This window comes from Paramormyrops kingsleyae, chromosome 1 (assembly GCF_048594095.1).
Source record: "Paramormyrops kingsleyae isolate MSU_618 chromosome 1, PKINGS_0.4, whole genome shotgun sequence".
In the NCBI taxonomy this organism is placed as follows: domain Eukaryota; kingdom Metazoa; phylum Chordata; class Actinopteri; order Osteoglossiformes; family Mormyridae; genus Paramormyrops; species Paramormyrops kingsleyae.
In genome coordinates, this window is record NC_132797.1 from 13965987 (window position 1) to 13990887 (window position 24901).

General features: G+C 46.4%; 1 protein-coding gene across 12 annotated transcripts in view; it reads right to left on the bottom strand.

Moving 5' to 3' along the window:
- Positions 1-24901, bottom strand: part of syt1a (synaptotagmin Ia) — a 168690-nt gene that overhangs the window by 29075 nt on the left and 114714 nt on the right. For 10 of the 12 annotated variants that reach the window (XM_072710088.1, XM_072710070.1, XM_072710068.1 and 7 more), the window contains 3 exons: positions 14953-15132; positions 3570-3745; positions 561-686 (listed from right to left, as the gene is read on the bottom strand). In XM_072710088.1, coding sequence (XP_072566189.1) covers positions 561-686; positions 3570-3745; positions 14953-15106 — 456 coding nt within the window. In that variant the 5' untranslated portion in view covers positions 15107-15132. Of the gene's footprint in view, positions 1-560; positions 687-3569; positions 3746-10820; positions 11371-14952; positions 15133-24901 lie in introns of those variants that run through there. The other 2 variants (XM_072710096.1, XM_023838663.2) reach the window with 2 other exon arrangements.

Below are 24901 nucleotides of genomic sequence, written 5' to 3' on the forward strand. Positions count from 1 at the left end.
AGCAAGTTTATTTGCCTCTCAAGTCGCGCTGCCTTAAAACCCACCCGCTGAGAACGGGGCCAGATGGATTTCAATGACAAGTTATTTTAATTCGCCTTTTTCTATTACTTTTCGGTAGCTTTATTCTAAGTTTTGGGTTGAGTTGTTTTCAGCCGAGGTGCAGATGTGCAGCAGGCGTTCCAGGACAAATAACTTCGGTTAATGGACGGAGCTGAGAAACGGTGTTTGTCGGAAAAATGACGCGGATGCTAATGAGCAGGGGTGCCGGGGCATGGATACCCTGGCAGATTCAGGGAGCTCGGCCCTTTAAAGGGGTCTTTCAATAAGTTAAATAATAAAATTATATAATGTAAAGGGGCAGAGAGCCAATGGTAAGATTTTGTACTGAATTTCTAGCTACACTCCTGGGGTTACCTCACAGTTACCTGGTCAGATAATTGTTGCTCTAAAGGGGTGATGGGTAAACATAGGGATGGAAGGATGGGTGACCATACTTACGAAAAGCAGTGGGAGGGTCTTAAGGTGGCACACAGGTGGTGATTGGCAGGCCGGCCCCTTACCTGGTTCTCAGTGAAATTGTAATCCATGGAGTACTGCAATTTGCCCAGTTTCTCCGTCTCCTTAGGCTCCTCCTCTTTCTCCCCATCCGTCAGCCCTGTCTCTGCATCATCCTCATCCTTCAAGGCCTGAAGGAGACACCCGCCGACAGTCAGTCATGCGCCAGCCTGCCTGGCCTCGGCGGTCCTGTCCCAATCCACTCTGGAGACCCGGCCCCCTCTCCGGGGCGCTAAACGACACGACGGGTAACATCGCGACATGCTCGGTGATGCACAGCCTCAGCGTGACCCTGTTGCACTCACGCACTCTGCATACATGTCTGAGAAACTTTTTATTAAATGAAAGCAAAAAGGAATAAACGGAACTCAATGGGCAGGCAGCCGGGGTGATGCAAGACTTCAAAGCCAGTGATATATTTTTTTTGCTTAGGAAAAGAAAAAGCTGATAATTCCCTTGATGTTATTTCAGGCAAAGTCAGTTCTTGCAAAAACAAATCAACGGGGAAATGTCAGGGAAAAAAAAACACAAGTTCCTCGCTAACTGCTCGTCGGGGGTAAGGTGGGGGCCAGAGGAGAGGAGGCATGCAACTGAAGAGGCTTTCAGTTCATTCAGTATGAAGCTGACTTCAAGATGTCAGACTCCCCAACAGGCATGCAGGGCATTCCCATTCTATGAAAGTGTGCTCGCAGTACTCAGTTTTTAAATATGACAGCGCCCCCTTCGGATGGGAGGTCATCGTTCAGTCGCATCGTCAGAGACCTCAGCTGCATGTGGTGTTGATGGAAGCTACGCACATCATGCCAGCAAAAGGTACCAGTAAGGGTTTGAAACTTATCACTGTGATGCTACGAGCTGGTGGCTTGCTGGTGTGGAAGCAAAAGGCTGAACAGAATTGATCTCCTTTTAAGGAAACATAAAATCATGCACAAGGTGCAACTATAGTATGTATACACAGAGCATATACATATGCGATAGCCATTTTTTGGCTGGGGTTGTAAGATCTTAGTGTATGTACTCTCAAGTCACTAAAAGGATTACGGAAATGATTAAGGCTGTGATATGCATGAGCCTGCAGTAGCTTCTCCATATTATTTTTCAGTCTTTCAGCTACTGAGATATTATGGTCACATGACCAAACATCTACAAATCTGCCTCCACGTAGCTTAAGGCTAAACTTGGACTGCACGCAAACGTGTGCGTTATGGTTGAGCAGGTTCTCAGCGTTAGCTTTAATCATTGTGCTTTCAACTAACAGCTACACACTAATATGCAAATCAAAGTCTTGGGGAAGCGGAAATCAATTCGATTCAACCTTGTCAAAGCACACCAGGGATTTATATATGTGCATTGGCAAACATACACATATATGTATATATACATGTGCAGTATGCATAGTTACATATATGTAGCTCTATGGGAGTAAGTTGTGGTCAAGACATTAAACATCAGAGCAGCAGGCTAAGAAGATCCATCAGCAATTGGGGACCTACCACAGGCGCCCATCCCGCACAGTCACCAGACACAACACAGATAAGGAGGACATAGAAGGAAGAGACAGAAATTAAAACAACCACACACAGGTTTCGCACAGGAGTCTGGGCAAACCAGGAGATGTGACCACTCTGGGGCTGCACAGCTGCTGGAGGGGCAGATGGGGGCGCAGTAGCTCATCTCTATATGCGACGAAGACGTAGCTGCAGCCTGAAGCTGCTTTCCGCACTGTGGCTCTGGTTGCATGAATATATATATTTTTTGTTTTTCTAAACGTCAGCTATGAGCTTGTTTTAAAATTTGAGAAAGAGAGTCTGGTGACATGACATTTTTCTTTGACTCGAGGCAGCGCAAGCCAAGATGTTAGCAAAACATCTGTGGTCTTGAAGGTGTGAGGAGCTCAGCTAAATTTAGACCTCAGGAGATCTGTGCTTCTGCTCATCTCTGCAACCGACATGTAAAAAACATCTACTGAAGGAGCACTGCGGACGTTTCAGTGGCTACATCAGTAACTACATTATAAACGTGAACTGAACGCACAGCCTGATACACTTCATTCAACTGCGATTTTAAAAGGCTTTTCATTTACAAACATATCTTTGGTATAGGCGATGACTTCTCACTGCTCCTCAGATCCCAATGGTCAACCTTCAAACATTTAATTATATGGATTTTGTCAATTATTTCATCAGACGCACGGCAAGCCCCACGAAACACAATTAGTAAGCAAACGTGAGTTGAAGTGTGCGTGTGTCATAAAATATACCTCTACATTAAAAAGAGCGGCAGAATTAATTATACCGCAGCAATATAATTAACGAGCATCATTTATCTGGGTGGGTACTGATTCATTAGGAATCACATGGCATTCAGCACTGCAGAACATGTACCATTCTGCAGAAACACATATAACTTTTTCAGTTTTTTTTTTTTACCTGTAATTACAATCAAAACTATAGTCTGGTTCTTAAACTCAGGTACGGCGCATTAACAAATGCACTTCAGATCCACGAAAGGTAATCATGCTGCTGTGAGTCCTATTGTCATTCTCTGTTTTGTTTCCATGGAAATTAGAATCAGCGATAAGCCGGATGAGCAGAATGGGGCCACAGAGACAATGAGCGCCAAACGGAGCCGCAGAGGGCGAAGAGGGACGGCCAGCTCTAAACGAGACGTTGGTCTGTCCACCTCCAGTAACGTGTCAAACCTCTCAACTTAGCAAGAACCCTGGCAAGACGCTGTTACACGTCACACGCCAGCTCCGGCAACAGCGTAATGGGTTAGAGAGTGACAGGTTGTGGAAGACTCAGACTGTCACAAGGACATTGGCTGTTTCCCTCCATTAATCCCCACAGTACATATTACTGTTCTGCCTTATTACAGTGATCTCAACAAAAGCACATCAGCAGAAAAAAATCAACAACACATGTATATCTACTGCTAGAGCTTAATAAATAGACAATCAATACCCTGAGCTGATAAAAAGTTTTACAAAGACAATATAGTGCAAGTGCCTGTACCTCCATCTTGGTGCCTTCTATGACGTCCTTCATGTTGATGGCATTCTTGCCGCCCTTCTCCTTGCCTTTTTTCTTGTTCTTCTTCTTGAAGATGCACTTCTTGCAGAGGCAGAAGCAGCAGGTGAGAATGAGGAGGATGGCGACCAGGGCGATGGCAACGATGGCCCATGATGGCACTGCAGGAGGGCAAAGGTCACCAGTTTGCAGAGGAGTCCACCTCATGTCAACATAAACTTCCTGCATCCATCCATCCACCATCCAACTGCTTAGCTTCTCAGGGTCACAGGTAACCTGGAGCTTATCACCAGCAGTTTAGGGCTCAAGGAGTTTGGGGTAAGCTCTGAATAGGATACCAATCCATCATAAGACATACACCATGGCACACAATCCTAAAGTACTGGTAGTTTTAGACTTTCAAACTAAACAAACGTGGAGTAGAGGCAGGATTCCAACTCCCAACCCTACAGGACACCATGCCACCCCATAATTCCAAACTTTTTCTGGAGACATGGAAAGCAATCAAATTATGAGTATATCCTGATGTATGGAGTCAGCAATCTGAGTAGCATTAGCATCATTAGCATTTATCTAAACTGGAGGATAGATTAGAGTGGGCCCTGGCTGCACTGGGCCACTGCCTCTCCAGTGACAGGGCTCTCTGGGGAGACCCGACAGGGACTTGGCTCTGTGTGGGTATTTATATGTGACTGCACTGCAGTTATAACACACAGTTAGGCCTGCCACTGAAGGCCTGCCTCCCACAGATGTCGTGCTGAGGGGCTGCGACGACGGCTCCATCAAATGCCGAGTTGTGACGCTATCCAAATGCTGTGAGGCTGAGACCAGGCACTGAAACACAGATGCTTTTGATGATGCACAGGGGTTAGCATGGGCACTGCAACTGTCCAGCAGCTATGCAGCCCCTTTTTATGCATTTACAGTATATTAATGTCTTTGTAGGGAACGTCCATTCATTTCTATGGGGAAAAACCCTAATCCCAACTATGACAACCTTATCCCCTACCCAGCCCTAACCTAAAATTGAGTTTCTCCTTTTGGGGACCTAAGAAATGGTCCCTACAATGTCAAAGTAACTGGTTTTTATCACATTGTGGGAATATTTGTTACCCACAATGTAATATATACATAACCACACACACACGCACACACACACACACACACACACACACATAACAATCAGATACACACACACACACACACACACACACAAACAATCAGACACACACACGCACACACACATTATAGGTATATATATCTTTGTGGGGTCTCTCCATTAATTTCTATGGGCATAATGATAATCCCAATCCCTATGACGACCTTAACCCATACTCAGTCCTAACCATAAGTAACCAAACAAGGCATTTAGCATATTCTGCATTCACAATTGTTTATAACACTGAATTTCCCTTGTGGGGACTTAAAAAATCGCCAAAAATTCCCGGTTTTTATCAATATTTTGAGGATAGTTGGTCCCCACAATACAATATGTACATCCCAACACACAGAAACACCCCCTGCCCCCACACACACAATCATATGCATGGTCACACATGCATGCATGCATGTACACACACAACACAGTCTCATAAGCACATATACATGAACAGATAAAACCCACACACAAGTAAATGGACACTGGGCGCACACAAATTCACCAAAAATATAAACTCCCACCCAGACACACACACACACACACACACAACAATACGTTAGCACATTACAAAGCTGTTAGCATGGTGCTAGAGTGCAAATGCGACCCCTAAAAGTATCAGGGAGGGATCATTGAGCCCCGCATGGACCAATGTGGTGGAAATAATGAGGAGAGGAAGGGCCATTCAGAGGGATAATTACGGCTGTGCTAGCAGGAAATCAGACACCTCCTGGGTGACCGACCGCTCCCCTCTTCGATATGGGCAAACACACAGCCGCCGCAGCCAAAAGAGGCTCACTGAGACAGGCACACATACTGCCGCCGGAGAGATTCGCACAACGAAGGCGAAATGAACATTTCGGGATCACACGACACATCCAGCCAGCCACCACAGCTGACAGATATGAGAAATTCTGTTCAAATGCTCATTCAGACCATCGTTTGAAAATGCTATAAAACTGACATAACCCATAAATTATATTTGGGGGATAACAATACAGCAGTCATGGTTATGACTAAATATTTGTGATGCACTGGGAGATGCATACCACACAATGTGGTTTGGTGTGTGTAGGGTTAGCTGGTAAGATAGTGGGTAGAATGTGATTGTTCTGTTCAGGTGTGTGAATGAGGATGTGTCTGAATGTGATTGATTGCTTTTAGTTGTGCGTGTTCAGGGAGGCCCAGAGAGCTGGGCAGTTGTTTTCCTGTATGTTCTTGCTTTCTTGGTCTGGGATACTCAGCCCTATTAGATGTAGACTTGAATATTATTGAACCATTTATTGAATAATGTAATTTCACTAATACCTATACCACATCTCTATCTAATTAACATTATCTTGTGTATTTTTCTGTATTATCAGTATGTGTTTCTCTTTTAACCACCATGCTGGAACAGGCTAGTATTTCCTTATTCAAGTACCCAGACTAAGGAACATTGAACAGACCGTTGGAAAAATAATGACCATGCATCTCCAGGTGAAACCATATGACCCCCATGACTTTGCTAGGATTAACTACATCTTCTGTCCCCTTCATTTGAGACTTGGGACCCATTCTAAGATGATAAAATGGTTTCTGGTTTGATCAAATTATTACAAAAGCATGTGACCTTGATTTGTAGATGAAGTTGCGAGTAATCAGTTCTCTCAGAACATACTGTAACTGAATACTTCATCAACCCAACCTTCTGATTTCCATAACCGTTTAGCAAATGTAGGCTCATGTTGAGCCTGGAGCCCATCCCAGAACACACTAGGCACATGGCAGGAGATGCCAGGCCATCAGACATTGTTCTCAAAGAAATGGTTTTAATTCATCGCATAAGAAAAATTCACCGCATGATTCGGCCGAAGTGAAGTGAAGAGAACACAAAGAAAAAGCAAGTCCTGAAATAAAGCAGTGGTCCTTCATCGACCCAGAATATACACATATAGAAGCAGACCTTTGGGACTAGAGAGACAAAGACTAGCCTCCATTTACAGCCTGAAGGGTCTTCAGAAGGTCTGCCACTGGGATGGTCTGCTTTTAGGAAGCGGGCTCTGAGCCCAGATTTGTCACCGAGAATAAACAGCGGGGATCTTCCCTCGCAAACGGTGCACACAGGTGTGATACAGCGGGAATCGGAAGCAGGGAAGAGAGCAGAGAAGCGGCCAGGGGAGAGGGGGCTACGCAGACAGCCAGCCCGGCGGGATATCCATTTCATCCCATATCGTCTACCTAATTTGGCTGTTTATCTCTAGTTTACTCTATACGAGGAGCCTTTTAAAGGAACTGCAGGGCCAAGGAAAGGGGGCAGAGAAGAGATTAGGGTTGTAGTGTGGGTTTTTATGAGGATGCGATTAATACGTTTCCTGGCACGCCGCTTTGGAAAAACACCAGGAACAGAGCCGCAGTTAAGCGGCGATTGGGAGAATGCGGGAAGGTCCGCGTCTCTCCGCGGAGAAAGTCATTACGGCTCAGCCACTCAGCCGCCAAGTGCAGGCAGGCAGCACGGCCGAAACAGCGCCGCTCGCCTGATCGAAATGCGACGTTACAAACACGGCACAGGTGAAATCACGCTCTGCTTTTGTTCCCCCTGATTCTCACTGTCAGACAGCCGTGTCTGAGGATAAATACCACCTCATTATGGCTATTGTTTAGGTGCACTGCAATTTATTTTGCCGAAGACTTTTCTTTGTGGGTACAGCATAATGTGGGCGGCTAAGTGGGAGGCACTGTCCCCCCATACCTCCTGGGTCAAGTTTTCATATTCTCACCATGTTTGTGTGGTTTTCCTCCTGCAGTACAAAAACATGTCATTTGGGTGAATCGTTGCCTCTAAATTGCCAATTGTGTGTGTTTGAATGCCCAGGGAGGCAGTGGTATCTTTTCCAGTGCATCGTGTGACAGGTTTCAGGATTGCAGTGACCCTCAACTGGATAAAAGCTCATGAAAGATCAATTGAAGGATGGTTCCACATCAGGGTTCCTGGGATTTGAACCTTAAGCCCATGCACTAATATCTGCAGCCATGCCGAATGTCATCCACACTACATACTTAGCCTTCAAAGAAAGAGACAGTGAATGATTTCACTTTGCTCAGGGCTTATACTCTTAGCCTTTTAGAAACATCACCACAGAGTTGATATCTCACTTTGTTTGGAGGGGTACCTATTCAGCTGGCTATACTTCCCACATGCTGCTCAAATAGACGATCTCTGAATGGAAGTGCTAGGGATCGGGCAGGTCCATGTTTAAACAGCGAGTGCCGTGATGACGGATGACAAGCTGACAGTGGGGACTGCAGTCGTGACTTTCTCAGAACAGGATCACGGATGGAAAATTGTTGTTAATGTGGCGCCGCCACATGGGTCTAAACAAACTGACTCATACGCTAACGGAACTTGACGAGGTTTCAGACTCCACCGAAATCAGTTACTGCTCCCGTCTGCAGACTGCAGTCCCCTAATGCCCTTCCTTCCATGACTTTTCCGCGGTGGTCTGATGTTCCCATCTGGAGCGAGGAGGCATTACCCTGTGCCCTGCCCTTTTACACTCATGTTGGGGAGTTATTTCCTCCAGAATGTGGAGATCACCAGTATCACCCTACAAGGAAACCCTATTAGACACACCTAATTTAAATACTTCACATAATAAAGGATGCCGACATGAACCAATATAGAAACTCCCAGCATGCTTAGCAGTAGAGGTCTGCCATCATATGGCGTCAGGCATTCTGTTTCTTAATTATGAGCTCATTCACAAAACTCAAAAGCAGTAATAAGCAATTGAACGTTGCCTATCGGTTACAGTAGTAAAGGTACCCAAGTGAGCTTGTGATTTCACTTTGTACCTTCCCCTTAACTGCTGCTTTAAATTGATGAAATGAACAAACAGCAAACAGCAGGCATGACGTGAAAGAAGCCGATTTTCCTTGGGGCTCCGAGCGCTTGAAGTGGCCATGGCTGTTCCCAGCACCCCGCGCCATTCCGCCACACGCATTGCTGAACCGAAAATGGAGTTTCTGGGCCAGGCAACGAGTGATGGAGTCCTTGTTCACAGCTTTCAAGGTGCAAATTAAATTCCGTACAGTACTATGGGCGTTCCAGTGGCAGCCGGGCCTCGACAGGCTTCGCTTTCTTTGGTCAGAGCGCAGAATGAGACACCTATTTGTGTTTTAGCTGTGAGCCTAGCCGCCAGGATGCTCCTGGCTTTTTAGCAGATGACAGGCAGGCGGAGTGTCAACTAGTACAGATCACCGGATCAAATGCACACCGTTCAAATTAAACACGAAACACAGGGGAAATACCAAATGCAATCAGATTTCAATTCTGATAAAAATGTCACTCCTGCCTTATTAAATGCAGGTCTAAATCGGGGAAAGTTGACAGGATTGGATTATTAGATTTGTTTTTCTCATCAAACAGGATCCGATGTGCCATCATAGTAGTGAAACGTAACTATTATGAGATTGACTCAGCTATGATGACAAAGGTTCAAGTTGTAGGTGAGCTAAACATACAGCAGTAAGCATTAGTGAAAATGCTGCAGGGAATATCTTCATTATTGGAGGGACAGGAGATCAAGAGTGTTTCAATGTATCTGAGCACTTAACCAACTGATCTGATGAATCCTTGTCTGAGCAAAGCTAATTAAATGCTCTCCTAGCTCTGTGACTGGGACTTCAATAGATTTGGACAATCCACGTCTATGACTGCACCCAGGGACATTGTCTGGCCAGTACAAAAGATCAATTGGATCGTCTTCAATGGTGGCACAGAGATGGAAAGGAGGTACCTAAAAGTCTTCGGAATAATATCGCGACAGTGATGGGAATGTGGTCTATAGAGCAAATGGCAATCATCTCGGGTCTCTGCAGTCATCGGCATTAAAATAATCATTCGCCGTGACCCAAGGCAGATCGGTAGACATTCTGCTGGCACAGTAACTGTAATCTAATGGCAGGGGCAGATTGTTTTCTTTGAATGACTGCCCAACTACACGCTCCACTGAGGTGAGGCACCTTTCCTGAGGCCATACTAGCAAGGCTCGCTGTGACATAAGCCCCTAATGTTCATAAGTCCTGGTCTTTTAAGATAGGAATTACTGCAAAATTATGACCGCTGTAACACCTGTAATTACTGGGTGGTGAGCAGTGAACAACAGTACCGGAGAAAGAGGGAGACAGAGACGGAGAGAAGGCAGGGCATATTGTGAACGTGCGTTGTGAAGCCTACAGCTCCTTTAATACTCATGACTCTGCAAACAGCCATCAGCCCATAAAGCTTATATCCTGGGAATAACACTTGTTTTCCCAGCCAAAATATATGCCTGTCCAGAGTCCAGAGAGTAATGCAGTTTAAAAGCATTACAGAGGGATCTTTTGTTGTCACTGTAGAAGCCGGTTCTCTGTTCTGGTTCTCCCCACTCCCAGTCTGCCGCCTGCTCCTAATGGAATGACAATGACAGAAAATGACGGAGGGGCATCTGAGCGCATGGCGGAGTGTCTCAGGAGCCCACAAGCACGCCTCCTTCCATGTCTGTTTGTTTGTTTGCCTTCACCAGTGAAACACAGAGCGGGGATCGGTGACACGACCCGGTTAGGATGGGTGCCGAGGTCGGGGGCTGGGGATGGGGGGGATCGGCGAGCGGGACTCCCACAAACACGGAATCCATCTGTCGGAGCTGGGAGCTGGGAGCTGGGCCCGGAGCTGCGCGGCTGTGGCGCAGACGGTCACAATTCCTCAAGGCTTCGCAGCTTTGCCGAGGGCGCGGTGTAGATGGCCATTACACCCATTACTGACAGGGAGTGTAATGAAAACGCCAAGCGGTGAAGACAGTGGAGGAGCTAGCAGCCTTGTGAAAGGAAGACGTGTTAAAGACACTATCTAATATGACATGGGGGCAAAAAACCCACTTAATACCAGACCTCCTATAGATTGTATATACATGTGTATATTGAGCTCAAAACACCCACTGTAACATGTTGAAATCTCCTAAATTAAAGGGACCTTTTAGAGACTGGTAAATATCAACATTTTTTAGGGAAAAAATGGACCGACTTCTATAAAGGGAGGTTAACTATCGCTTACAACCAACCTGTAGGGTGTTTTTCCTGAGGGTGCCGGAAAATTCTCAGAGAGTGAGCCGCGTCTCCAAAGCATGGTTCTGGCAGACACCACTCCCAGCGATCAGGCGCTGCTGGCATTTTTAGGTCACCAGCACGCTCCCGTCCTGCAGCGACGAGCTTCTCTGCCTGGCAGTTTTCCGTCCAGGAGCCTCCGCGTGACTCGTCGCGGAGACGTTTGCCGTGTGCCCGTACCCGAGCACTACATGACAGTCGCTATATAAGGGGTTGTGCGCAATACAGGACGTCACAAGCTTAAAAAAGGGCCAATGTGTTGTCTGAACTGAAAGTCGGTGCTGAGACAGCTGAGCGGCTTTGGTGGGAGGTCGCACACCCTCATAACAAAAATAAGTTAATAACAAATAATAAAAATGTCTGTAGCAGAGGGCCAGTTCATCTCCAGTCCCCTGAGGATAGCTGCAGTGCCACCAAAGCTGGTCTTTGGCTTCGGTGACCCAGCTTGTGCCGAGTCACTTGGCAGTCTTCCTTGTCACAGGGAAATCAACCAAATTCCAAGCCCATTTCCCTCCCCCTCTACCACAGAGATGCTGCCCCCCTCCCCTCTGCCCTGCCCTGGCCCACTGTGCCGCTCCCATGCACCACCTAGTCTCTTCCCTCATTCTGGCACCAACCTGCTGGAAACAAGTAACAACACAATGGTGAGTACTTGGGACATTGTTCCCATCCTGAATCTAACAATCTGTCATCCACTTAAACCTGATCCAAGACAAGGCAGAGAACACGGCTGCTGGGAAGTGGTTCAGAAAAGCCCAATTGTATTGGTTAGTCATTCGCGCTGTTAGTTCATCCTACGCCTGATCCAAGTGAAACACTGTGCCAACTTGCACTGATGGAGATCCCCTTCGAAACGGCACATGATGGATGTCACAGTGCCAGAGGACATTTTGGAATAAAGGCTTCAGTCTGTCTTAATATGCGACATGACCAAAGGTTTATTTTAAAGACCTGTAGTTCATGTTTTTACATCGAGAGGTAAAGTTCTTCCTTTGTGTCTAATTTACTGGCCAATGGGTAAGGCTCCTCAAGGTCACATGGTGTATTGGGCACTTGGGACTTTCGAAAACAGTGGAATCAGTGGAATGAACTCCAGATTCAGTGCAGTCTGTACAATTTTTGGGCCAACAGCCTAATATCAAGGTAAACAAAGACAAATCCTTCTACCTTTACATTTTGTAACAGACCTACCAAGCAAAAACTTTTTTTAAGTATAAAAAGCTTTCTTTCAAGTCTCTCCACAGGTTTTCGGTTATATCGAGGCCAAAGCTAAGACTGTGTGGCCCCAGGATGGTCTGTGTTATGTTGAAAGGTAAACTTCTTTCTCGGTTTCAGTTCTCTGGCAGACCAAAGCAGCAGGGTTTGTTTTTGAAGAATCCATCTGAATTGGCACCATCCGGCTTCCTGTTCTATCCTTACAAGTGCTTCAGATGAAGAGAAACACCCCCACATTGGAGGCTGCATCCATCCAGCTAGACGGGAGGGATGATCTTTGAATGCTGTGCTCCTCTCATTTTTCACCAGACATTGACAACAAAACAGTCTATTCCGGTTGCATCAACCCTTTGTCTGCATGGCATCCCAGCCCCCAAAGTGTCGTTTTGCATGCCTGGGCCTCAGTCTGGACTTCTCTGAGTTTTCTTTTCCTGTGTATCCAGATTTCAGTGGAGCTCCTGATATTCTTGGAGCATATGTAAATTTACCTCTCCTTCACTAATGGCCATTGGGTTTTGGTTTATCCCCTGATTCGTCTCCCACTAGTTCTCACGTCCAGTCTAATGGGATGACCTGATTCAGTGAAGGACTTGTGGTAAAATTTACTTTTGACTTCATAGTGATGCTTTGGCAGTATTCCTAGGGACATATAGAAAGCTAAACACCTTTTCATATAGCTCCCAATCTTTGCTTTTCCACAACTTCCTTCTGAAGATCTACAAGTTGCCTTTTGTGTACAACCAGGGATGTACAACCATTTCAAGGAAAACTCTCAGGAGCAGCCGACTTAATCTCAGTCATTACAGCACAACACAGGTAGAAGCTAATTAGTGTCTAGTCTCATACTAATGACTGTTATTGTACTTCCAAGGTTTTCTTGCTTATTACTTGAAATTTATTTTGTGAATGTTCTACAATCATATCAATGGTACTAAAAGTCAGACCACTGCATGCAAGCAAAGCTTACTAAGATAACTCTGCTACTGACTGGGCCAAAAGCCATAAACAAGGAGCTGGGGCCAGAACTTTTCAAAAGCACAAATTCTCTTCCAGTCCCCAGTGGTGACCAGTATAAGGAAACAATTCACCATGAGTCACTGAACGGATGCATCCTTATTCCACAGACCTCATCAAACCCTGCATACAGAACACATCAGGTGTGCTGGTTGGGTCTTGCCCATATTGTATATCTAATCGTTAACAATTAGCTATGACATGGGAGTAGTCGTGCAGTTACTGATACCATCTCATCCTGTTGGTTTCAAAGTAATTTCTGGTCTGTGTAAACTGCAGTACAGATGACTTAATGAGGTGTTGCACTAAATCGATGAGTCCCTGCACAGGTTAAAACATCTCCAGTCAATTCAAGCCTAGATGTATCAGTAGCTACAGGTATGTTTCCTTATGCCCAAAATCGAAGGACACAATGTTGGATTAACCAGATGTTGCATTCGGCCATTCAGCTTGCTTGATAATTACATTTACTCATTCAACAGATGCTTTTATCCAAAACAGCATACAATTGAGGAAGCAGGGTCAAACAGGGCAATCACGTTTAAGTGGTTTGCTGAAATGCCCTATGTTGAAATCACCATCCTGACTGAGGGATTTGAACTGACGACCTTCCCATCCATGAATCCAGCTTCCTAAACCGGAGCCACACTCTACCACCATGCTTCTCATAGACTAATGACCTTCTTCATCTTCATGCTGCCTGTGCTGGGCTCTATCAGGACTCCATTATAGTGGCTAGTAGTGCACATCTGCACGACTCTTGTCTCTGGGGTAGGGATGCCTCACAGCCTATCGTGAGAAATGTATAAATTAAGCAGTCCCTCTTTCGAAGGTTGGACCGCCTCTACCACAAATAGACTAACTGACAGTGATAGCAGTCTACCCACATGCCAAGCCCAAAAATGGTAAATGGGCTGCATTTATATAGCGCTTTTCTACTCCTATGAGCACTCAAAGCGCTTTACAATACATGCCTCACATTCACCATCCATACACACATCCACACGCTGGTGGCAGAGGCTGTCATGCAAGGTGCCAACCTGCACACTGGGAGCAATTTGGGGTTCAGCGTCTTGCTCAAGGACACTTTGATGGGGTCAGGAGGAACTAGGGCTTGAACCTGCAACCCTCCAGTTGCCGAACGATAGCACTACCTCCTGTGCCACCATCTTCCCCTCCCCCAAAAAAAAGCACGCTGTGTCTGGGGGTAACTGCTATGAGTCCCTCTCAGACATGCTATCCAGGCCAGGTGCTTCTCCTCCACATTAGGGCTGCCCTCTTTGTAGGCCCATTGCTGCTGGCACCTGATGCCTTACAACCTTTTATACGGCGAGAGTCAGTTGACTGATTTAATACATATTGATTACTTCCATTTGTGCCTTGTTTTACTCAATATGTCTAAATCAGCATGGTCTGTTTTGCTTCTCTCCAGTAAACCAGATACCCATTGACGTCAGCTCAAGATCCGTAATCTCTTCTCCCTGCCATCATTGGCCCAGTGTATTGGCCCAATGTTCATTTAGTATTTTTTCCCTGCCCATCAGTGAGCCCAGGTCTTTGTAACCATTTGTGTCATTAGCTCAAGCCCACCCTCACCCTCACTCCTAAGGCCATGTCATTATAGTCCTTTTCACCATCCAATCGGGAGAAATCAGTAGGTTTGCCTAACGGGAAACATCCTATCCGATCACTAAGCAAAACCTCACAACCATCCAATCCAGGTGCTGAGTTTCCTGCAGAAAATGCAGACAATTATTTTGCATTTAGCCATCTTGATTGATCTGAGCGTAAACAATTTATACACAAGCAGTAAGATCGGGCAGTAAGGGATAGGGACACTAGTTGCGAACGGCTGCTCACGTGGGATTTTCTTAAGCTCGTTCATGAACTTGTTCTTCAGCTTTGAGAAGGCCTCATCCTTGGGGCCCGGGCCTGGGGGTGCGGTGGCGTTGACACCAGCCGTGGGGGTGCCGGTGGGGACCTGGGGGGCTGTCATGGCTTCCCTTCGGCTCATGGTGGCACTGGGCAGCCGGTAGGAGGCTGGCGGGTGAGAAGAGGGGAGCAGGAAGAGAAGAGACATGTCAGGAAGTGAGACACGTGACTGTGTCACTGACAGGACCCAACCCCCCATTCCGTTTACACAGTTGTCTATCCGCACACCTGCCAGTTGGAAAAACACAGTTTCTTTTGACCAATCACGCTGCAGTGTCTCATAAGGTAAGCTTACTGCCATGGCTCTGTTTGTCCTGGGCAATCATTCATCACTATCATTATTAACGTGTCTGACAAGCAGGCTTGTCCAAAAGGGCGGACTGTGTCGTCAAACGAATAAACACCATTCTGAGCATGAAAACAGGCACATACAAAGTCATACTGCGGCAAGTAGAAGAGGATGGTTTAGCGCTGGTTAAACGCACGTGAAGCAGGTGAGCAACACAGGTGGCAGCACAGCATTGTTTATGGTGGGGGGAGGGTCCTATTTCCGCAGGCCTGCCGTGAAACCCAAGGGGGAGCCTGCTGGCTTGCTCCGGGGGTGGGTGCTGAGCAGACAATGACTCATTATTGCCAGTTGATGGTAGTAGGTTGTTAGAGTCCTGGTTGGCATAGTAATCCTGGGTAAACAGCCCACAAATCATCAGAGTGATGGCTGGCAGTTCTAAGGGGGGGGGGGGGGAGTTATTACATTGGGTCCAGATCTCCACCAAATCCAACATGGATCCACCAGTTCCAAGCATGGTGCGTTCACCAGGGACAGGTGCTCCTCAGGTTCCCACCACAAAGAACAGCAAAGACCGAAGAAGAACACCAAATGCACTCTGACGTAAGCATGTGGGGTGACGGTGCATTTTTAGGAGCATCATGGGCTCTACCCTACATGCACAGCTACACCACTACCCACCAAACCCATGCATAAGACGAAGAAGTGCAAAGACTGAACTAAGTAAAATTCAAAAGAACCGAATCACCATAGTTTCACAACAGCTTCTGCCAGTTCTGCATGGACTGCAGTCATTCGGGTATCCTTACTCTAAGTGGCGCCTGAGAGACAGCTAATGAGCTGAATAATCTGTCTGTACAGACACCAGAAGGGGAAGGCAAGTCTCATCGCTGCTCCGCACTTCTACTTATTTTTCACTTTGACTTGAGCCCTGGGTACTGCCCCCCCGTCCCCCGTCTGGCAGGCAGCTGTCTTCGCTCTGCGTCTCTTTGAACAACGCCCTCGGCGGCGCCCACTTTTGGAACAAGCGAGCGCTGGCAGCCCCTGGACACACACCAGACAGCTTTGAAATAAAAACATACTGGGCACCCAAGCGCAATGGAGGGTGGTGGCACATGTGCGGGCCGGCACTGGGGCCCCTCAAACTGGCCCCTGTTGGACTTCCTGCAGGGTGACGGAGGCTAGGGCACCGAGCACAGATCATACGTCTCCCTTCCATCGCACCGCGCTCTCCGACATTTTTAAAACATACTGCTGCTGACTGTTGTACTCCGATATTTTAAAAAAGCATCTTTTTGTTTCCTCTTCACTCAGTGCTTTACGGACATCTGCTGTTCGGCTGCTTTTGTAAGGGGAATCTAAACAGAACAGCTACTGATGGGGGATGGCAGGTACCCAGGATGCCAGTGAAACAATTAGCTGACACCTGCACATCCCCCGCAGCACAGGACAGACCTGTGTCACAGTCACAGCTGCGGGCCTCAGCCGGGACATGTAGACCACGCCCCTTCTGTACTGTCACTTAAGCCTTAAAGGGAAACAGCACCAGCAAATACCTAATACGCTGATCATCCTTAAAGGGATGGGCTTAAAGGGAAACAGCACCAGAAAATACCTTACACGCCAATCATCCTTAAGGGGATGGGCTTAAAGGGAAACAGCACCAGTAAATACCTTACACGCCAATCATCCTTAAGGGGATGGGCTTAAAGGGAAACAGCACCAGTAAATTCCTTACACGCCAATCATCCTTAAGGGGATGGGCTTAAAGGGAAACAGCACCAGTAAATACCTAATACACCAATCATCCTTAATAAGATGGCCTTAAAGGGAAAAAGCACCAACAAACTCCTGATGTGCCAATCATACTGTCCCTGGTGCAAAGATGTAACAAGAGTAGATTTCGATTAAGGCAGAGGGTCCTCATTAGTGGCATTTAATATTGGTGTGGCCAGAAGGGTGCCTACTGAATTATTCAGCCCGCTGCTTCTCCTGCAGATTCAACCCAACAGCTGTCCCCCCATTGAAAGTCAAATGGTTCAGACCTTCACAGAATACCAACCCCCCCCCGCTGTGTGAACTTCCATGGCCTGGCTCATCAGCCCGCTCTATTGTCGTCTGACCTTCACATGTGGTTTTTGTGCTGCGTAGTCTTTTTTTTTTTCCTAATGACCCACGGCAGTATCAACTCACTGGCATGCAAACCGCCTCTTGGCCGTGCAGGTAGCACACCTGCCCGACCTTCCTGGGCTCCCTCTAGCAACCAGCGATGACCCTGACAACGCAGCAGGCCCACTGATGGTGAAAAATTTAAAGAGGACGAGGCTTCACTGAGCAGCATCATTCTTGATCAGACCGCGTGGCCGGAGTTTTCCCCAGGAATCCAGGAAAAGTCAAAGCCAGAGAAAAAGATCTCTGTCTGTCTAACTGAGCCTGAAGAACACAATGTGCTTCCTCACCCTGTGCACTGACAGCCGTGAGGTACAGGCCTGTTTGAGTGGTAATTACATGCAGGTGGAGAGAATACCAGAGCTGTACTTTTGCTGTAAATTAGCATTGGAAGGGTGGCTCAAAGTAAACTGCAAAATTCTTCCAAAATCAGCACTGGGAATCTGTCGGAATGGGATGGAAAGTTCCTGGGAAACCACCTGTATGAAAAGTAGACAGAAAAGTAGAAGGTCGAACATCTAGCTTACTTTTAACAGCCAAGGCCCTCATCCAGAAATAGAGACAAGCATCACATTTATTGACAGCTGCATCTGCCCTCAACATCCATCACTGCACATGGCAGCGGAATTATCCATCCTTAGAGCCCATGAGATTCCAGGACGACGAGACTTAGTCATCAAACATCAAACACAACGGATCACCAAGCAAGCTTCTCAGTCAGTGTGGAGGCATCGTCTGTGGAGGCGTTTCTCAAGTGAAGACTGAACAATCAATGGTACAAACGACACATAATAACAAAATGGATAGTTCTGTTGACTTCCCAAATTGATGAGACATCATTTATCAATAATATGTGACCTGCTATCAGCAACAAGTAGAATGACAATATAATGAGAATTATAATTTAATAATGCTTATATCAATAATATTGTGGGAATTACGTCAAAATGTTCTTCGGTTTCTCTGGAAAGGGCAGGGTTACATTAATCTTCTACAGATAGGGTGTCCAGATAATCCATGTCGGGGAGGACAGATTCAGTTACCTCAGCTTTTACAGACTACTTTAAAACTGGATCTTGTGCTTGGCTAAATAGTTCAAGTTCTTCTTGTGTTGACTAGTTTGTTTCCATGATTGAAAGACTCACACAGCAGTTTCACATTAACATTAGTGACCCATGAAGGATTGTATGAGACTGACAAATCAGCACACAGAAAGAACTCAGTGCTTACGTGAAATCCAGGTTCTTTTCATTGAAATGTTAGTTTACAAATCCTAACTCAGTGTCCTCCCTAACATGGATTATCTGGTCACCCTAACTACAGATGAGGCTATGCTACTATATTGCTACATAATCTTAATCAAACTATAAATACTGTCATATATAATAGTTGTGATAAGTTATTGATAACCCATGTGTATCTTTAAATTGCAACAATTACATCATGCACGGAGAGTGATTGCTTTTGTGGGCAAAACTGACTTCTCCATTTTTCTCAATTCACTAGCCATTTAAGACTGGAAAATGGTCATTTGTTTGTACAAACAAACAACAGTAAAGGAACATCCCAGGGCTGAGAGAGCAAATTATGGGCAATTGTTTTATGGGGATCCTGCCAGAAATTAGGAGAGAAATAGAAAAATGTAGGCCAACACAGCCATTTTCAAAGATGGTGCACCTCTGATAAATGCTACCATTGCCCTAAACTAATCTTGTACCTGTCCCATGCAAACCCAACTGCACCTTGATGAAGTCTAATAGTGTGTGGCACACACATACCCATCTCAGATTCAGACTGATTGAACAACAGCTCTTTCTAAGCTGCTGTTCACGGTCTGTGGCTGACGACCTCTACGTGCACAGAGCTACGTTAAATGAAACGGATTCATTACACGTCTCCAGATCTCCCATTAAAGGTTTCTAAGGAAGTCCAGCTATCCACCCACAAAAACACATGCTCGTTTCTGAGCAGTTACACAAGCGGCTGCATCCGGCATCTCAAATGTCAGGGGCGTGTGCTAGCTCCCACATGAAGACACGCTAAAGGAGGCAGACCGCGTGGGGCAGCGTGCGGAAACTTCCAGCGCTTTCTGCCATTCTTAAACATATTGCTCAGCAAAGTCACAAAATGACAAATTCTGCAGCTGGTCAAGGTCAAAGTGAAGGTCGCAGCTCTGCTTTCTGTCAGCGGACTTTCCCATTGATTGGAATATTCCGGACTATGATCCAAGAGGCCGCATGTGAGAATGCAGTGCAGCAGGGTTGCATTAGAGAGTCAGCATGCACGGACTGCGACAGGGATAGACGCAGGCTGTTAAAGTTTAACTGCAGAGAGACATGAGGTGTGATGCTTGGATCCTTTTTTCCCGCTTAGATATTCTCTCACCGCGGTCTGCCAGGCAGGTGTAAAAACTTCTCCCAATTACTGAGCTGCCAGATGGCCTGGTGTGACTCCGATCACACCCTCGCCTCCCACCCACCCACCCGCTCTAACTAGGTCAGGGAGTAATCCTCCATCATCCCCCCACCCCTTCTCCCAGCCCCCTTTCCCATTATGCACTTCTCAGGCACGCGCAAACCATCACGTCAATGCAACCACTTAAAACACACCACTAGTAGCATAAACACATAACAGAACAAACAAAACGTCAGCCGTTTCGTTCAGATCAGGGTTGGATTCGTTTGGGCTCAGAATGGCTTTTCACATCCTGCAGGTTTCAGTAATTCCAGCTTTGATGGCGCCCAGGGCGCTGGGGCCTTTTATATTTCAAGACATTATATAAAGTAAGTTAGTAAGTCCTTCCAAAAAGTTGAGGTGAGGCAATATGTGCTTGCAGTACGTTTCATCATATGCAGACAATGAATTAGCAACAATAATTCAGAGGTTTATAATTGAACACGGAGGACACTCAAATATTTATACAACATTCAAATATTTAAATTGCACATGACATTAATTTAGGTGTTTGTTTGCAGAGCTCATACAGATTTGCATAACTTAAGAAGATATCTGTTTAACTGGAAGAGTATACTCAACAAGGTTTCTTACTAAAAGATGACAGAAAAAAATCCGGTGAGAATATTGATACATGATTTTTAATGTTCTTTAACAATAATATCCAACCAACCCAAAACATACCTAGTTTTCTTTTTAAAGACATTTGCTAAATGACAGTTAAAGATAAAAAGAACCACGGTCTCATGCTGCCCTGCATTAAATGTTTGAGAAGCCTGAAAACGTCCCCCACACCGGCAGCAGCGACGCAGGTGAATGTGCCTGGGAGAATGACAGAATTACAGACATTTTACTTTTTAGCCAAAGGGATTATATGGACACACACCCGAGGACTTTTCGGTGTATATTCATAATTACAGTATAATATTGCAGTTTTTTATGTCTTGACGTTTTAATGCAGCGTTTCATACACCTGTCCACAACACTCTACAGAGATACACAAATTCCCACATGGTACCATGAGGATGTGGCAGCACCGCTGATGACAGACAGCCTGCAGGTGCCAGTGCATCCTTCAGGGGGCGCTCATCCACACACTAGAATGAATTACTAGGGAGTGGCACAGCCCAGAATCTAAATGTTCAGAGTTTCAGTTCAATTGGTCTTGTTTCAATACTTCTCCATGTTGAGGCATGTTTAAGATGCCAAGAACGAATAACAAAAAGCCCTGAATTGGACACAGCCACTGACACATTAGGGTGACACAGAAGCTCATCTGGTAAGGACAGGGGCAGACTGATAGGCAGGGCAGCTGGGCCAGCTGCTGCCCCAGGCCCAGCCCCCCCCCCATTACATTTACGTACGTAAAACATTTGTGGGGATTAAGACACTGATGTCATGTATATCATATGAACTCTTGATGTAAAACTTTTATATCTCTCATTTTTATGTATACAGTCTCATTATGGTGGGAGTCATAACACAAAAAAGTACTGCAGTGCATTATGGATATGAAATTTGGAGGCTATTTAAATTTCATCATCTGCAGCGGCTGCAACTGGTGTAGGTATGCCCTAGGTGTGAATTTGGAAATGGGGTGGGGGGGGGGGGTGGTCCACTTTTGCCCCAGGGCCCAGTGTACAGTTGTTCCACCACTGGGTCAGGACAAGGACGTCACCTCACACAGCCTCAGCCTTCAAACGGTCTGCTTGTTCTCAACACTTTCCCTTTTCTCTTATTTTCTCTGGGTAAATATGCGTCCCTGATTTGCCTTTGTCCAGCGTGCGCCCATTCTACTGCATCCATGTAATGCAGTGGGATGCTGTTCGTGCAGCACCTTTGGCCTCTTCTTCCAAACAACCAATCAACATGTTGCTTTCTCTATTCCAGTAAGCCGGGGCGTATGACAGAATTAGCTGCCCATCTCAGATCTTAACCTAATACTGGGAGAAGCACAAGGACTCATGGACACGCGTCTCCTGCAGAGGGTCTCTTCCCAAATGCACCTCTTTTGCACACTTGAATGCTGTTGATTATCGTTATTCATTGATGGCTTCTGTGCTTGTTATCTTGGAATTATTGGGCTGTAATTTTTCAGCAATAAACTGCAGTCTAAAGGAAGTACACAAGTAAAAATTTCATTGGAATCTCATATACACATGACAATAATAGAGGCTTGAACCTTGAACAAACATACTTGAACAAAATAAGAGAGAAACAGAAGCAGAGTGATGGACACAGTAGCCCTGAAAATAAAGCTACCTATAACTGAGATGGAAACACGAAGCATGTCTTTCAGTGCAATGCGGCACCATGGTCACATCTGAGGTTAACAGCATTTGGGCCAAGTTATTAACCTGGCTGACAAAGGGGGTCATGGCAGTTCTTATAAACAAACGTGGAAAAGGATCTTTATTTCGGTAGCTGTCTACAAGTCGCAGATGGGAGAACACAACGACCGTGAAGCGGCTGGTCATGACACTCACATGTGTTAATCTGGTCTCCGCAAACCAGCCTTTCCTTCCAACATCAAAACGAGGTCCCTCATAGGAACCTCCTCACAGGAACCTCCTCTGACCATCAGTGATATCTGAGCCTACAGACCATTTCCAGTTGAGACAGGCATCCTTATTAGTGGCTGTCAGGTAGGTACCCTTGGTTGTCAAGTAGTATTACCCGAATAATGACTATTTACACTTCAAAATCCTCGAGATCCCATCAATTCCAGTGTTGAACAGAGAAGGAATCCCTCTCGTCACAACCCATCACACCACGACTTGCCAGACGTGTGTCCATGATGATTGCCCATGCCTCCATTCTCAGTGTAACCCCAGTGTACAAGTTATGGCCTCAGTTTACACAAGTATTGTGTTACTTGCAGTATAAGGGCCAACCACATCACAAAGCAATTTTCATTTTGACTGAGTAACTGCGCTGCTTCGCTGATGGATTATAAAGATGACGACCTGAAGTGGGATCCAGAGTCTTCTTGTCACAAACGATGTTACACTGATGTGTCAGTGAGTGGCAGCGAAATAGGGTATTTTTAGAACGCGTGGGCCTCTCCTGTTCCTCTGAAAGGAATCAAACTTTCTGACAGCCTGTCGGTTTCCTCAGCTGAAAGCCCAACAGCAGCAAACTCTGTTACTACTGAAATGGCAGGTTAGACATCAGGGTGATCTTAGCAGTCTAGGCTGAGAGAGAAATGGCCGGACAGAGGATGGCACCCAGTCTGTTTCATGATAACACCGTTTACATGGAATGGCATGCGCAGGGGTGGGCACTGTCTGCTATAATCCAGGTGAAAGGAGGACAAATTAAAAACCAGCTATGGAGGATAGCCAATGAAATGGTGACACAGGAGGGAGAAGGGTATCTGATTGACCATTCAGGAGACCCTGCCCTGGGGCGTGTCTCTGTGACCAGTAGCCATAAAAGTGCAATAATTAAGGGAAGTAGAAAGGTAGCTAATACAGCCAGACAGCCATCACAAACAGTCAAGCAAAGACACGGAGGATGCCCGGGGGGCTGGGGCTGTAGGATGCATGACATCCTGAAATATCTGCGCTTGTGGTATTTTTAAGCCTGAGCTGCCGAGTAGAATGGAGACACTCAGGCACTCAGGGACGATGCGGTCTGTTCAGCCCAGCCTGTACAGCTGTGCGACATCGCCAACTCTTGTGAAAACAAGACGGCACAGTGTGACCTTTTCGCCATGTGTCAGAACACGCCGGGGAACATCGTCACTCATGTAAAACAGCCATTTGAAATTAAACCTAAATTTCTCGTGAAGTGAGATGCCATTTTCCAGGCTTTTCCGCACACCTGCTCTGCTCCGCCATGTTGGCTCGGAGAACAGAGCTCTGGTGACCCTGCAGTCGTCTCGCAAGCAGAGCCTTTGTGTCCTGCTTTCCAGAGCTCGGACGTCATTTGCGGCAGTAGGTAAACGGCCAGCTTCCCACTACAGAAATAAGTTTGAATTGAGTGCCGTCGCTTGCTGAGACCCCGCTCATTAATCCCCAAACGGCATGAGAGTGAACATGAAAGGTATTGAATATAAACTTTGTGTTCCGTTGTGCTGCAGTGACACCGGGATGTGCTTGGGATCGATAGAATGTATCTGTCTTGGCGGCCAAGTACACGGCCTTTTGGGGGGGGGGGGGCAGCATCACTTTCTCATCTTCTCCTGCCTGTGAACATTGCCCCCACTCCTGCCCCTCACAGCATCCAGCTGAGCCTGCCTGACCAGAGACGCCGTTCTATCCACGTCTGAGAGATGCACTTCAAGTGACAATCTCCTATATATACTTGGCAGTAAACATATTTAGCATTTTTCGACCCCGTGCCCCACCACGTGCCCAGTGCATCATGCGGACAGTCCCTGCAGGCATGAAAGCACACAAAAAGGAAATACAAATTAAAAATGTATTTATATTTTCAGATATTTGTATTGCTTATATTTTGTGTATCAGTACTGTGCATCACACCATTAAAGGTCATTATGTCATTCTGCTGAGAAACACTTTGCTCCTTCTTCCTGGACGAGGTCTGGCTTATACATAAATACATAGCGGTTCTCCTCCTCTCTCCTTCCCCCCTGTCCCCCCCCCCTCTGCAGTGACGCTGACGCAGAGGCCTCCAAAGCTCTCTGGACCTAGGGTGAAACAGGAGGAGCGATGCAGTGTGAAGTGGCAGACTGCCCTCACCGGGGGGTTAATGTCTGCCTGCCCCCCGCCTGTCCTCAGCCCTCCCTTCCCCTCTGTCATCACCGCTTTTCTGATGGCACCCCAGCAGATGACGCATGTGGGGGGGGGGGGGTACATTTCCCCTGCATATCACCCCACCCAGCTTCATGCCTTGGTTTCTCAAGACGGCTGCTACAGCTCTCACACATGGGGAGCGACAATAAATAGAGCCCACACCCGTTTTTCGCTCCTCCCAGCATCATTGGCAATTTTCCTCCCAACG